The 15,494-nt window shown below is 42.0% G+C and overlaps 1 protein-coding gene across 4 annotated transcripts in view; it reads right to left on the bottom strand.

Moving 5' to 3' along the window:
• uggt2 (UDP-glucose glycoprotein glucosyltransferase 2) overlaps positions 1-15,494 on the bottom strand; it is a 437,193-nt gene that overhangs the window by 131,760 nt on the left and 289,939 nt on the right. For all 4 annotated transcript variants that reach the window (XM_041199272.1, XM_041199273.1, XM_041199274.1 and 1 more), the window contains exons 27-28: positions 7,118-7,197; positions 976-1,165 (exon numbers count right to left, since the gene is read on the bottom strand). In XM_041199272.1, the coding sequence (XP_041055206.1) occupies positions 976-1,165; positions 7,118-7,197 (270 nt within the window). The remainder of the gene's footprint in view (positions 1-975; positions 1,166-7,117; positions 7,198-15,494) is intronic.

Here is a 15,494-nt window from a genome sequence, read left to right as displayed (position 1 = left end):
ATGCCATGTGAATTGAAATCCTTCCTTACTGCACCTTCTTTACAATGACATCGGTCCAGTTAAGAAAAAGACTAATAATTTCTCTTGGTCCACAACTTGTTTCACGAACATGAACCTTTTCCTCCTACATCAGTCCCACTGGTATTCTTTGACCATCCAAATCTTCCTCACCTTAACCGATATAAGTGCTTTACACCTGAAGCTATCTGGAGATTACTGCCTTGGAAGTCATGTTAGTTTTAAAATTTAATGTCTCACTCCGTAAACTTTGTTCAGAAGACTTCAAATATATTTCTTGCTATGCCATTTGTTCAAACATAGATCATAAATTTTGGTTTATCTTTCTCCTTTTCCAGAGGTTTCACCACCTGCTCCTTTGCATCGTCCAACACTCCAAGTCATGACTGCAAAAAAAAAATCTATACCTGACTATAGAATCTGTCATTACTACCACTCCCACATTCTTCCTCTTACAACCCTAGATAATCTCTTGCTCTATGTGTCGCAATTCAGAACTTCAATTGTTTTAAATCTTAACTTGGTCAAAATATCAGGGTGTTTTCTTTTAAAGCTTATTGAAAGAATGTGTAAATTCTTGCACAGACCCCAGTGAGACACAGGCAGTTCCAAGTCTACCAATTTCGAACAGCAATGGAATAGGAGACACTTATTTGATGATTAACTGGCATTTTAAAAGTAGTCGATTTGTCACTAAAACAAATTCTCACTCCTTTCAAAAAGGAAAAGAAGTAATTAAAAACATCTGAAAGACGACCTAACCATTGGATTTTAATAGGTTTTATGAATGTATAATATATTGTGTAGTTTGTATTATTAACCAAATACTTTGCAATTATTTCCAAATACACAAAGCAGTAATAGTTGGCAAATTATTTGTTGAAACAAATAGCCCTATTGTGCAAGATATATTGCACAATTTAAGAATTTTATTTCTGTCCCTAAAAAGATACTTACTTCTTCTAAGTGAATATTATCCAAGTCAATTGGGCTGCGAAGAGATTCTACCAACCAACTTTCAGGCGTAATCATGTTAAGGGTAAACAAGGGTACTTCTGGCATTTCGAGGAATTTGGCCATAGGTCCTGCTGATAACTTGTTGTCAGCTGTGAAGACCAGTTCAGGCTCCAACACAAACCGATAAAAGCTGTGGACAGAATATAATAGACTGAGTTTCTGTGCACTGCACAATGGTTAAGAGCTATCCATAAACCTTATGAAAAAAATCTTCAAATGCAATTGGTATGGAATATTATTATAAATATTGTGTTGAAAATGGAAGCCTAATCTGGTCTATCTATCAAAATGCTTATACTCAGTTAAAAATCATCTACTCACACTTCATGATAATGAGCACCATCCCTTCACCACTGATCACAAAAATCCAGGTCGTTACCACCATTCAGTAACCATGTAAGTAAAACACTTGCAATGATCAAAATATAGTGCATTTGTATTCCCAAAAGTCATTTGATTAAGTGCCACATAAAAGGTTACAGCACAATATAAGAGCTCATGGTGTTGGAGTGATATATTAGTGTGGATAGAGGATTGGCAAACTAAAAGTAAGCAGAATTCGGATAAACAAGTCATTTTCAGGTTTCTTAAAAAATTATTTACAGGATGCTAGGCCAGCATTTATTGCCCATCCCGAATTGCCCTTGTGCAGGTGGTAGTGAGCTGCCTTTTTGAACTGCTGCAATCCACATGGTGTTAGGGAGAGGGTTCCAGGATTTTGACCAAGTGACAGTGAAGGAATGGCACTGTATAGTTCCAAGTCAGGATGGTGAGTGGCTTGGAGAGGAACTTCCAGGTGGTGGTTTTCCCATGCATCTGCTGCCCTTGTCCTTCTAGATGGCAGTGGTCATGGGTTTGGAAGATGCTGCCTAAGGAGCCTTGGTGAGTTTTTGCAGTGCATCTTATAGATGGTACACACTTCTGCCACTGTTCGTCAGTGATGGTGGGAGTGAATGTTTGTGTAAGGGGTGCCAATGAAGTGGGCTGCTTTGTTCTGAATGCTGTCATGCTTCTTGAGTGTTGTTAGAACTGCACTCATCCAGGCAAGTGGAGAGTATTCCATCACACTCCTGACTTGTACCTTGTAGATAGTGGACGGGCTTCGGGGAAAAATTGCTATTCTACAATCCTATAGAAGTGTCAATCAGGCAGAGAGTTAAGTATTACTGGCAGAGGCTTCAAACATTTCACATTCTACATGTCTTCATTATGCATGCTTGACTGGGAGCCCAAACCAATAAAAGCAGTAGCTCAGTAGGGAATCTATTGTGACAAGTGAAGTGAATTTCTGACTTTGATTGATTGATATCTTTAAGAGATTATGATAATTTGTCATATCTGTGGTCTCTTTTGACAATGTTTCAATGTTTATTTGGACAAGATTAATAGGTGTGAAGTGTTTGCAGTGGAGGTATAAGGGGAAATGGGGAGTTGGCGGGGGGAGGGGGGTGCGGGGTGAGGGCCAGAGGCCCTAATTGCTTTTATTACAACTGGCATGCAGGCCCAGACAACCAAGGCGACCTCCTTCTAACCAGCCTGCCTTGGCACTCACCTGCCCCCAAGGTCATGCTTTCATGGTCGACAGGCCCAAATTCATTCTGCACTGTCCCCACCAAGGCAAAAATTGCAAATTTCCTAACTCAACTTGGTAGCAAAAAAATGTCCTTAATGTGGAATTCAATTGTATTATGAGCACTATTTCTCACTGGATCTTTTTATATGACATTACTAATTAATCCTCTATCATTGTACAATACTAGATCTAAAACAGCTCAATCACTAGTTGCTTCTACAACATATTGGTCCAGGAAAGCATTCTACAAACTCCAGACTACCTTTGCCAATTTGATTTGGTTCAGTCTATATGAAGACTGAAATCTTTGTATGAAGTGCCTGCATGCCATTGTAATGTAAAGGTACTCAGCAGAGCAAGGATTAATGTGGGACTGGAGAATAGCACCACAGTATAATGTATAGTGTCACATGGTAATAGACTGAGAAAAAGTCTAGAAAGCTCCATGCATGACCAGACCTTAGACCTGTATATAGTTAAAGGTTAACAATAAATGCTTCATGTTTGAATAAACAACTCTCAAGATCTCATCATTGAGACACCACTGCGTACCATATTACAACATGGTTGGCAGAGGTGGGATATCAGTACTATCCGCATAGTACAGCACATTGGCAGCGGAGAGAGCACCTAAAAGATAGCACATCAGAGATAGGTGATCTGTGGTGATGTGAAAGGTGGCAGCTAAATGCTTGAACCCGGAACAGCATCTCAAGGTATGAGAAAATAAAAGCAACTGAAGCCTAACTAGAGAGATGCGCACCTAAGGAAAAAAACTTGAAAAAACTTCACTACAGACTTGGAAGTGAGGAATCCACCAGAGTGAGTGGAAGTCCACTGCAGAAAGTTGCAAGGCTCGAAGTGGAGCAGAGTCAAAGAGCCTGATCTAACCACAACACAGTGAGCAAAAATACAAAAAAAAAGCTGTGCTATCTGAAGTGAACTGAGATACTAGGCTAGAGGATAGATCAATAGAGAAGCAGAGGCAGACATTTAAGGGGATTTTTCAGAATACTCAGAATAAGTATATTCCTTCTATGAAGCAAAATTCTAAAGGGAGGACTGGCCGACCACCATGGTTAACTAAACAAGTTGGAGACAGCATCAAACTTAAGGATAAAGCATATAACGGCACAAAGATGAGTGACAGGTCAGATGACTGGTCAGAGTATAAAGAACATCAGGGAATAACTAAAAGGTTAATCAAGAGAAAGAAATTAGAGTATGAGAGGAAGCTAGCTAGGAATGTAAAAATGGATAACAAGAGTTTCTACAGGAAAAGAGTAGTAAAGTGAATGTTGGTTCTCTAGAGAGTGGGAATGGGGAGTTAATGGAAGATAATAAGGAAATGGTGGATGAAATGAACAAATATTTTTGCTTCTACAGAGGATACAAAAGACATTCCAGTAATAGCTATAAATCAGGAGGTGGCGGGGAGAGATGACCTTAATGAAATTAAAATCACTAGAGGCTGAGCAAATTGATGGAACTGTGGGCTGACAAGTCTCTGGGAACAGAAAGGACTTCATCCTAGGGTCTTAAAAGAGATGCATTGGTGCTAATTTTCCAAAATTCCCTAGATTCTGGAAAGGTTCCATCACGCTGGAAAGTAGAAAATATAACCGGCGGAGAAGAAAAGAGTTGACGTTTCAAGTCCTCATGACCCTTCAACAGAACTAGGCGAATCCCAGGAAGGGGTGAAATATAAGCTGGTTTAAGGTGGTGGGGGGGGTGGGGTTGGATGGGGGGAGAGAAGTGGAGGGGGGTGGTGTGGTTGTAGGCAAAAGCAGTGATAGAAGCAGATCATCGAAAGATGTCACAGACAGCAGAACAAAAGAACACATAGGTGTCGAAGTTAGTGATATTATCTAAATGAATGTGCTAATTAAGAATGGATGGTGGGGCACTCAAGGTATAGCTCTAGTGGGGGTGGAGGGAAGCATAAAAGATTTAAAAATATTTTAAAATAATGGGCTTCACTGGAACAATGCAGCAAGCCAAGGACAGACATGTGGGCAAGACAGCAGGGTGGAGTGTTGAAATGGCAAGCGACAGGGAGGTTTGGGTCATTCTTGCGGACAGACCGCAGGTGTTCTGCAAAGCGGTCGCCCAGTTTACGTTTGGTCTCTCCAATGTAGAGGAGACCACCCTGGTCCACTCCTCCATCACCCCCTACTCCTCAACCCCCACCTATGGCACCTCCCCATGCCCACGCAAAAGATGTAACACCTGCCCCTTCACTTCCTCTCTCCTCACCGTCCAAGGGCCCAAACACTCCTTTCAAGCGAAGCAGCATTTCACTTGCATTTCCCCCAACTTAGTCTACTGTATTCGTCGCTCCCAATGCAGTCTCCTCTACATTGGAGAGACCAAATGTAAACTGGGCGACCGCTTTGCAGAACACCTGCGGTCTGTCCGCAAGGATGACCCAAACCTCCCTGTCGCTTGCCATTTCAACACTCCACCCTGCTCTCTTGCCCACATGTCTGTCCTTGGCTTGCTGAATTGTTCCAGTGAAGCCCAATGCAAACTGGAGGAACAGCACCTCATCTTCCAACTAGGCACTTTACAGCCTTCCGGACTGAATACTGAATTCAACAACTTTAGGTCTTGACCTCCCCCCTCCATCCCCACCCCCTTTCTGTTTCTTCCCCCTTCCTTTTGTTTTTTTTCCAATAAATTATATGGATTTTTCTTTTTCCCACCTATTTCCATTATCTTAAAATATTTTTAAGTCTTTTATGCTCCCCCCACCCCCACTAGAGCTATACCTTGAGTGCCCTACCATCCATTCTTAATTAGCACATTCGTTTAGATAATATCACCAACTTCGACACCTATGTGTTCTTTTGTTCTGCTGTCTGTGACATCTTTTGATGATCTGCTTCTATCACTGCTTTTGCCTACAACCACACCACCCCCCTCCACTTCTCTCCCCCCATCCAACCCCACCCCCCCCACCACCTTAAACCAGCTTATATTTCACCCCTTCCTGGGATTCGCCTAGTTCTGTCAAAACGTCATGAGGACTCAAAACGTCAACTCTTTTCTTCTCCGCCGATGCTGCCAGACCTGCTGAGTTTTTCCAGGTAATTCTGTTTTTGTTTTGGATTTCCAGCATCCGCAGTTTTTTGTAGAAAATATAACCGTTCTATTCAAGAAGAAAGGGAGGCAGAAAACAGGGAACTATAGACCAGTCTATAGTTGATGTCTCTCATGGGGAAAGGGTTAGAGTCGGTCATTAAAGAGGTTATAGCTGGGCATTTAGAAAAACACAAGGTAATGAGGAAGAGTCAGCATGGTATTGTGAAAGGGCAATCATGTTTAACCAATTTACTAGAGTTCTTTGAAGGAGTAGCATGTGCTGTGGATAAAGGGGAGCCTGTTGATGCACCATACTTGGATATCTAAAAGGCATTTGATAAGGTTATTGCAGAAAATAAAATCTCATGGTGTAGGGGGTAACATATCAGTCTGGACAGAAGGTTGGCTGGCTGGCAGAAAACAGAGAGCATGTATAAATGGGTCTTTGTCTGATTGGCAGGATGTGTCGAGTGGCGTCCCGTAGGGGTCTATACTGGGCCTCAACTTTTTACAGTTTACATAATTGATTTAGATGAGGGGAGAGAAGGCATGGTAGCTAATTATACAGATCACACAAAGGAAAATATGTTGTGGACAAGACATAAGGGGCAGAATTTTCAGGTTGGCGGGCGGGCGCGATCGGTGGGTCTGGGAACGGCCGCGGAACAGACTGACACCTGTGATTGGCCCACAGCCACAACTTCACATTGGCAGGTCAATTAACGGCCAGCCAGCGTGAAGCGTGTGCTGAAATGCTCAGTGTTGCCGGGGTAGGGGCGGGAGGAGGGCGGGCGATGATATAAGTGCCCACGAGCGTGGAATGAAAGCTCCCTGAAGGTAGAGGCTGCCTCAGGGAGCTGGAGACTTCAAAAGTATTAAATAAAGATTTTGAAATCAGAATAAAAATGTCTAAGCATCACAAACAGTCGCCTGAACATATACATTATACAAATTCTGTCCATAGGTTTCATGAAAAATGCAAAAGCCGCCTGGCCAATTCGCCCATCTGTGAGGTTGGACAGACAACAAAAAATCAGGGACAATTACAACTTCAATGGAAGCTTGGCCTAAATAGCCAAGTGGTTATGGTACTGGGTTTGTAACCCCAAGATCAAGAGTTCAAATCTCACAATGGCAAACTATGAAACAATGTAACTTCATCTGAAACAGATGGAAACGGGTTTGTACTCCAAAGAGTTACAACTTTAATGGACTTAATTGCTCTGCAGAGAGGCAGAATGGTCTAAATGGCCTCCTTCTATGCTGTAAAGGTGAAGCAAATTTACTCAATGCTCTTTTGTTTGCTGTTTTCTGTTGTCAACAAGCAAATTAAGAGTAGATTAATTATGATGAATCAACTACTCAATTAATATAATATAATGACATTCCGCTGAGTGGCAAGAGTGATTTGCAAGGGTTTCTCACCTTTTCAAAGGCATCTCAGAAAGTTTGGGTCTGCAGTTCATAAGCACTTTCAGCTTCATATTGATCACCCGATGCAACACCTGAATGAAAAACAAATATTGTCATCTTGCATGATGTTGATTTTACGGCAGACAAAAATGATTTATCAAATTAGAATCTTAGTTTCACACTTTGTACAGAAAACAGAAAAAAGTCACATACTTGATTACATTTTAATCAAAATTTGCAATGGGCTGTCAGCTACATGCCTCGGAAAAGGTGTAGTACCTATCAACTTTTTCTTAAACAAATTCCTTACAGCTGCAAAGAGCTGACCTTGGCATTAAGAGCCCAACAGCCTGAGTGACAACCAAAATATATTTGCCCTCAGCCACTCTGTCCTGCTCCCTGACCACTGTGTGAGACTGTTCACAACTTTGGTGTCGTATTTGACCCCAGGACGAGCTTCTGAACATCCATTCCATCACTGAGACTGCCTATTTCTTCCTCTATAACATCAACTGTCTCCACCCATGTCTCCACCCATACCTCCACTAATCTACTGCTGAAACACTCATCCGCTGTTGAAACCCTCATTGATGTCTTTGCTGCCTCTAGACCTGACTATTCCAATGCTCTCCTGACTGGACCCGCACCCTCCCTGAACTAGAGCACATGCGAACTCTACGCCTGCAACCTAGCTCGCAACAAAAACATTCATCCATCACCCTGTGCCCACTGATCTACACTGGCTCCTGGTCTGACAATGCCTAGATTACAAATCTCATCCTTGTTTTCAAATGGGCCTTCCCTATATCTGTAGCCTCTGGCAGCCTTACAACCCTCAAAGATCCCAGTGCTCCTCCCGTTTTGGCCTCTTGTGTATCCCCAATTTTAATTGCTCCACTATTGTTATGTCATCAAATTTCAGTCACTATCCTCCTGTGAAGTGCCTTGGGACATTTTACTATGCTATATAAATGCAAGTTTTTGTAGCATTAAAAAGCTTTGAGATCCAGGTATGGAATTCTCAATGGGAAGTTCTCTGTTTACAATTTGAAAGGAAGAGAAAGAGCAGTGCAAGGTGAAGTGAAGGAAAGTGAAGCAGCATATAAGGACAATGTGCCCTACATGATATTACTCCCCTCAAAGAATGTACAAGCCTCAAAGTCACATAAATATCTCATTAAGAAGACTACATCTAAACAAAGAGGCAATGGGGAAACTGAATTATCTATTGCATGAAGACCTGCTTCAAAGTTCATTTGCTCATATCACAGCTCTGCCTGGAGTTGTGAAAGTTAGCACTGCATTCAAATTTTTAAGATACTGGCTTATTTCAAGCAGCCACAGAAAATGTGTTTAATATTATCTCGGGTCCCATCATGCTACTGACAAACGTCTTAGGGCAGCAGCTGGCCATTGATCCAGGTTGACATTTTTCCCAGCACTGGGTTCGGCAACATGCAGATAGAGTATATGGCACCCATGTAACATTACAAGATCCTACAGTTAACCTCAATTGTTTTTGATACGTCAATCTCAGACGTGCTGGAGATTTCCATAATGCAATTTCTGTCAGGAATTCTGCCTTTCCTGACGCCTTTAAAGAGGGTTATCAAGTGAACAGATGGCAGGTGAGTGAGAAAGAATACTCTTTATCAGATGCAGGAAAAACAATTATGGGGTGCTACAATGAAATACATGCCTCTGCCAAGTTGCCACAGAGGAATCTCCAGGGGCCTTAAAGAACCCTTACATTTCTTTAATAGGTCAGGAGGGGCTCTGCAATATATTACAGAGTATTCTGCATGCTTGGACTTTAATATAGGCACCATCCAAAATAGATCAGACATGGAGATATTGGATTCCCCCAGAGGAGGGGCGAGGTATTTCAGTCATATTGAGAAACTAGAGATTCCAAGATCAATCTCCTTGGAGCAGCAAAGGTTAAGGGGTGATTTGGTAGAAGTAAATCATGAGGGGTTTTGATAGAGTAAAGTAGGAGAAACTATTTCTACCGACAATGGATTGGCAATCAGAGGACACAGTTATATTAATTAATTGGCAAAAGAGCCAAAGCTGAGGAGAGGAGACAAGAGATTTTTTTTAATGCAGTGGGGCATTCAAGGAGGAAATAGCGAGAGTACAGGGCATATATGTTCCCGTAAAAACAAAGTGGGGGACCAAGTCCGGAGAACCTTGGATGTCAAGGGACATAAAGGTTAGGATTAAGAAAAAAAGAGGTTATGGCAGATACTGAGGGTTCAATACGGCAAAGTCCCTAGAGGAGTATAAAAAGTGCAGGGGGGGACTTAAAAAGGAAATTAGGAAAGCATGAGAAAGCATTGGTGGGTAAAATAAAGGAAAACCCAAAGGGGTTTTTTAAATATATAAAGAGCAAGAGAATAACTCGGGAAAGAGTAGGGCGAATTAGGGGCCATGGTGGTAATCTGTGTGTGGACCCGGAAGACCTTACTTAGGCCTTCAGAATGGAAAAGGACGATGCAGGTATAGATATCAGGGTGGAAGAATGTGAAACATTAGAGGAAATTAACATAGAGAGAGAGGAGGTACTAGCTGGTTTAGCGGCTTTAAAAGTGGATAAATCGGCAGGCCTGGTTGAGATGTATCCCAGGCTGTTGAGGGAGGAGGCAAGGGAAGAGACATCAGGGGCCTTGGCAGTAATTTTCAAATTCTCTCTGGCCACAGGTGAGGTGCCAGAGGACTGCTAATGTTGTCTCATTATTAAAAAAAGGAGGAAGAGATAGGCCAGGAAATTACAGGCCAGTCAGTCTAACCTCGGTGATGGGAAAGTTACTAGAAAGAATTCTGAGGGACAGAATATATCGGCAATTGGAGAGACACGGATTAATCAGGGATAGTCAGCATGGATTTATTAACGAGGGTTGCGTTTGACAAATTTGATTGAATTTTTTGAGGAGGTAACCAGGACTGTTGATAAGGGTAATGCATTTGATGTGGTCCACATGGACTTTAGCAATTTGATAAGGTCCCTCATGGCAGACTGGACAAGGAAGTAAGAACCCATGGGATCCAAGGCAAACTGGCATGTTGGATACAAAATTGGCTGAGAGACAGAAAGCAGAGGCTGAGAGTAAAGGGGTGTTTCTGTGACTAGAAGTCTATTTCCAGTGGGGTTCCACAGAGCTCGGTGCTGGGGTCCTTGCTGATTGTGGTGTACATAAATAATTTGGACTTAAACATAGGGTATGATCAGGAAGTTCGCGGATGACAAAAAAATTGGTACATAGTGAGGAGGATAGCCGTAAACTGCAGGAGGATATCAATGGACTGATCAGGTGGGCAGAACAGTGGCAAAAGGAATTCAACCCAGAAAAGTATGAGGTAATGCGCTTGGCGAGGACTAACAAGGCAAGGGATTACACTATGAATGGTAAGACCCTGGAAAGTATTGAGGATCAGAGGGACCTTGGTGCGCGTATCCACAGATCCTTGGGGGTAGCAGGGTAGGTAGGGGGTAGCAGGGTAGGTAGTTAAAGTGGTTAAGGAGGCGTATGGGATACTTGCCTTTATTAGCCGAGGCATAGAATACAAGAGCAGTGAGGTTATGCTGGAACTGTATAAAATGCTGGTTAGGCCACAACTGGAGTACTGTGTGCAGTTCTGGTCAGCACATTATAGGAAGGATGTGATTGCACTGGAGAGGGTGCAGAGGAGATTTACCAGGATGCTGCCTGGGCTGGAGGGTCTGAGCTATGAGGAAAGATTGGATAGGCGGGGTTGTTTTCCATGGAGCAGCGAAGGGTGAGAGGGGACCTGATAAAGATGTATAAGATTATGAGGGGCAAAGATAGGGTGGATAGGAAGGCACTTTTTCCATTAGTAGAGGGGTCAATAGCCAGCAGGCATAGATTTAAGGTACGAGGTACAAGGCTAAGAGAGGAGTTGAGGAGAAATTTCTTCATCCAGAGGGTGGTTGGAGCCTGGAACTCTGCCTGAAAGGGTGGTTGAGTCAGAAACTCATATGACATTTAAAAAGTATTTGGATATTCACTTGCTTTGCCATAGCCTCCAGGGCTATAGGCCAAGTGTTGGAAAATGGGATTAGTTTAGTCCAATCTTTGTTGACCAGTGTGGATATGAAGGGCTGAATGGCCTCCTTCTATGCTGCAAACATCTATGAGTCCATTATGATCTGGAATGCATTGTCTGAAAGGATGGTGGAAGGAAATTAAATAGTAACTTTCAAAAGGGAATTTGATAAATACTTCAATGGGGGAAAATTTTAAAGTTATGGGGAAAGAGCAGGATTGTGTTTTAATTGGATAGCTCAAAGATCAGGCATAACTGGCTTCCTCTGTTGAAAGAGTTGGAAGAGCGACAAAAAAACAGGATTTGTCACTGAGAGAACTCCTCAGTGATAGCTGTAAGGGTGCAATAAAGGTCAACTTATTAGTGAAGTCTTTTCATCTGTTTCATTTCTCTGTTCCATCACAGCTTCAGTCTCTTTACCATGCAGAAGGAGGCCATTTGGCCCATTGAGTCTTCACTGGCTCTCTGAAAGTGCATTCCACCTAGTCCCACTCTCCTGCCTTATCACTGTAACCTTCCACATTTTCTCCACTTTCAGGTAGCAATTCAATTCCCTTCTGAATACCTTGATTGAACCTGCCTCCACCACTCTTTCAGGAAGTTTGTTCCAGATTCCAAGCATCCTCGAGGTGAAATTTTTTCCTCACATCACATTTACTCCTTTTGCCAATTAGTTTGAATCTGTGCCCTCTGGTTCTTGATGCTCTCTTGAGTGGGAACAGTTTCTCACTATTTACCCTGTCCACACCCCTCAGGATCTTGAATATCAAGTCTCCTCTCAACCTTCTTTTCTCCAAGGAAAACAGTCCCAACCTCTCCAATCTATCCTCATAGCTACAGTTCTTCATCGCGTGAATCATTCTTGTGAATCTCCTCTGTACTGTCTCCAAGGCCTTCACATCCTTCCTCAGGTATGGTGCCCAGAACTGGACACAGTACTCCAGATGAGGCCTAACTAGTGCCTTATACATACAAGTTCAACATGACCTCCTTACTCTTGTACTCAAAGGCCCTATTAATAAAACATAAGACACTATATGCTTTATTAACTGCTCTCTCAACATGCCCTGCCATTTTCAGTGACCTATGTACGTATACACTGAGTTCCTTCTGTTTCTGCACCTCCTTTAGAGGCTCTCCCTTTACTTTATACTGTCTCACCATATCTTTTTCACTAAAACAAATCACTTCACACTCCTCTGCGTTGAACTTCATCTGCCACTTGTCTGCTCAATCTACCAACATGTCTACATCCTTTTGAAGTTCAAGTCTATCCCCATCACAGTTGACAACATTTCCAATCTTCATATCACTTGCAAATTTTGAAATCATGCTCTGCATACAACATCTAGGTCATTAATTTATATCAGAAAGACCAAGGATCCCAACACTGAACCCTGAGGAACTCAACTACAAACCTTTCTCCAATCTGAAAAACAACCATTTAGCACTACTCTGTTTTCTGTCACTTAGCCAATTTTTTATTGAAGTACCTACTTTCCCTTTTATTCCATGACCTAGAATTTTGCTCGCAAGTCTGTGTGGCACTGTATCAATTGCCTTTTGAAAATCCATATACACTACATCAATGGTTTTTCCTTTATCAACCTTCTCTGTTACCTCCTCAAAAAACTCCAGCAATTAAACATGATTTTCCCTTGATGAACTCATGATGGTTTTCCTTAATTATTCTGCACTTGTCTAAGTGGTTATTAATTTTTTTCCTGTATTATAATTTCCAGAAGTTTCCCTACCACTGAGGTCAAACTGACTGGCTTGTAGTTCCCAGAATTATCCTTGCACCCCTTTTTGAACAAAGCTGTAATATTCACAGTTCTCCAGTCCTCTGCTACCTCCCCTCTGGCTTAGGAAGACTGGAAGACTATCACTGGTGCCTCTGAAATTCTCACTTCCCTCAGTACCCTTGGATGCATCTCATCCAGTCCTAATACCTTATCTATCACTCTCAATGCACCTTTTTCTGACCTTCTCAAAAATGATATATCCTTCAATCCAGTTCATATCTTAGAAAATAACACATCAGACCTATTTGACCCTATGCGGCCATACATATCTAGAATGTTTAATGAACAACTGAGCATGAATTAAGTGCTCATCTTTCTTACAAAGAACTTCAAGGCAATGATAAATTCATCTTATTATTTTCTTCACAGTTGCCCCTGGGTATCTAAATGTGTGTTTTTTTCTCACTTCTAAGATACAAACTTAATATAGCAATAAGGTCACTTATTGTAAGAGGTGTTCATATGGATTTATGCAAAAATAGGACTGATTATCTAACCTCAGAATGTAGAGTGAATTATGCTGACTCACTCTGGTCCAACTGGCCTTACCATCTAACTCCACTTTAGCTTAAGAATACACTTGGTCGTGACTATTTATTTATAAAATAGTCATACATGAGAAAAATATTTTAAAGAATAGTCAATTGATAATTTAAATTTTATTAAAGAATATAAATACAAGTAATCAGTATGAATCTAAATGCAGCATCTGTGGAAATATAAATTTGTATAAGAGGAATTAGAATGACAGAGATGCAAAGGGTTCCATTTACTATAGTAGCAGGATTTCAACTTGAGACCTTAGATATTCACTAAGATGAGGAGTCAGAAGGAACTCTGATCTAAACCCTTGAGCACCAATCTTGAGTAAATTATGTTCAGTTTGTACATTTTACTGCTTAGAAGTGACTTGACGGTTCTACGAATTGTTTGACATATGTAGCGTCTAAAGAGAATTTTCTCAAATCTTCTTGAAAAGATATTATTACTGTTCACATGGAGAAAAATCATAAAAATATGCTTGTATCTGTGTATGTGTGTGTTTCTTTTTCAGGGTGGGGTAGGGACATATGTGAGCATATGAACAAGGTGCAGGTGTAGGCCATTCAGCCCCTCAAGCCTGCTCCGCCATTTCATAAAATCATGACTGATCTGACAGTAACTTGAAATCTGCATCCCACCTACCCCCGATAACATATCACCCCCTTGCTTGCCAAGAATCTATCCGCCTCTGCCTTAAAAATATTCAAAGACTCTGCTTCCATCACCTTTTCAGGAAGAGAGTTCCAAAGACTCACAACCCTCTGAGTGAAACAAATTCGCCTCATCTCTGTTTTAAATGTGCGACCCCTTATTTTTAAACAGTGACCCCTAGTTCAGGATTCACCCACATGAGGAAACATCCTCTCCACATCCACCATCTCAAGGCCCTTCAGGATCTTATAGGTTTCAATTAAGTTGCCTCTCACACTTCTAAACTCCAGAGGATACAAGCCTATTCCAATCTTTCCTCATAAGACAACCCACCCATTCCAGGTATTAGTCTGGTTAGCCTTCTCTGAAGTGCTTCTAATGCACTTACATCTTTCCTTAAAGAAGGTGACCAATACTGGGCACAGTGCTCTAAAAGTGTGCCCTGTACAACTGAAGCATAACCTCCCAACTTCTGTATTCAATTCCCCATGCAGTAAATGATAACATTCTATTAGCTTTCCTAACTACTTGCAGTACCTGCATACTACCTTTTTGTGATTCATGAACTAGGACACCCAGATCCCTCTGCAACTCGGAACTCTGCAATCTCTCACCATTTAGATAATATACTTCTCTTATATTCTTCCTACTATTGTGGACAATTTCACATTTTCCCGCATTATATTCCATTTGCCAGATCTTTGCCCACTCACTTAACCTATCTATGGGCAGAATTTTATCCTTGGCGGGAGTGCTCGGTGGGGGCAGGAGGGGGCGATCGGGAAGCCGACCGCCGCCCGTGATCAGTATCACACCGCGATTTTACGTGGGCGAGTCAATTAAGGCCTGCCTAGCGTGGAACGCAAGTGGCAGCGCTCAGTGCTGTCTGTGCAGGTGGAAGGAGGAGGGATAGCAGGCCTAGCATGAACTCTGTCACATGAGCAGGGACATGTTTTTAATTTGTGTGAATTTTTTATTTTAATTTCATTTGTTTTAGGAAACCTCATCCCGCCCATGGAAGAGGTTTCCTAAAAAGTGCAAAGGCCGCTTAGTGTTTTTGCCTACCCGCCAACCATAAGGTTGGATGAGCAGCGTAAAGTTGAAATTAATTACCTTGTTAACGGCTTTACTAGGTTTTTAATTGACGGCAGGCGCACACTGAAATATCACGGGACTACGAGATGACGTTGGAATGCTCGCCCGACGTCATTGCGCATCATTTTACGCTCTGCCGGGTCGGGCGCGCGCCCGTCCACCGAGCTCAATATTCTGCCCAATATCTTTTTGTAGCCTCCTTATGTCCTCTTCACAACTTACTTTCC

This window comes from Carcharodon carcharias, chromosome 11 (genome assembly GCF_017639515.1).
Source record: "Carcharodon carcharias isolate sCarCar2 chromosome 11, sCarCar2.pri, whole genome shotgun sequence".
NCBI classification, from domain to species: Eukaryota; Metazoa; Chordata; class Chondrichthyes; order Lamniformes; family Lamnidae; genus Carcharodon; species Carcharodon carcharias.
This window is presented reverse-complemented; position numbering and strand designations above follow the sequence as displayed.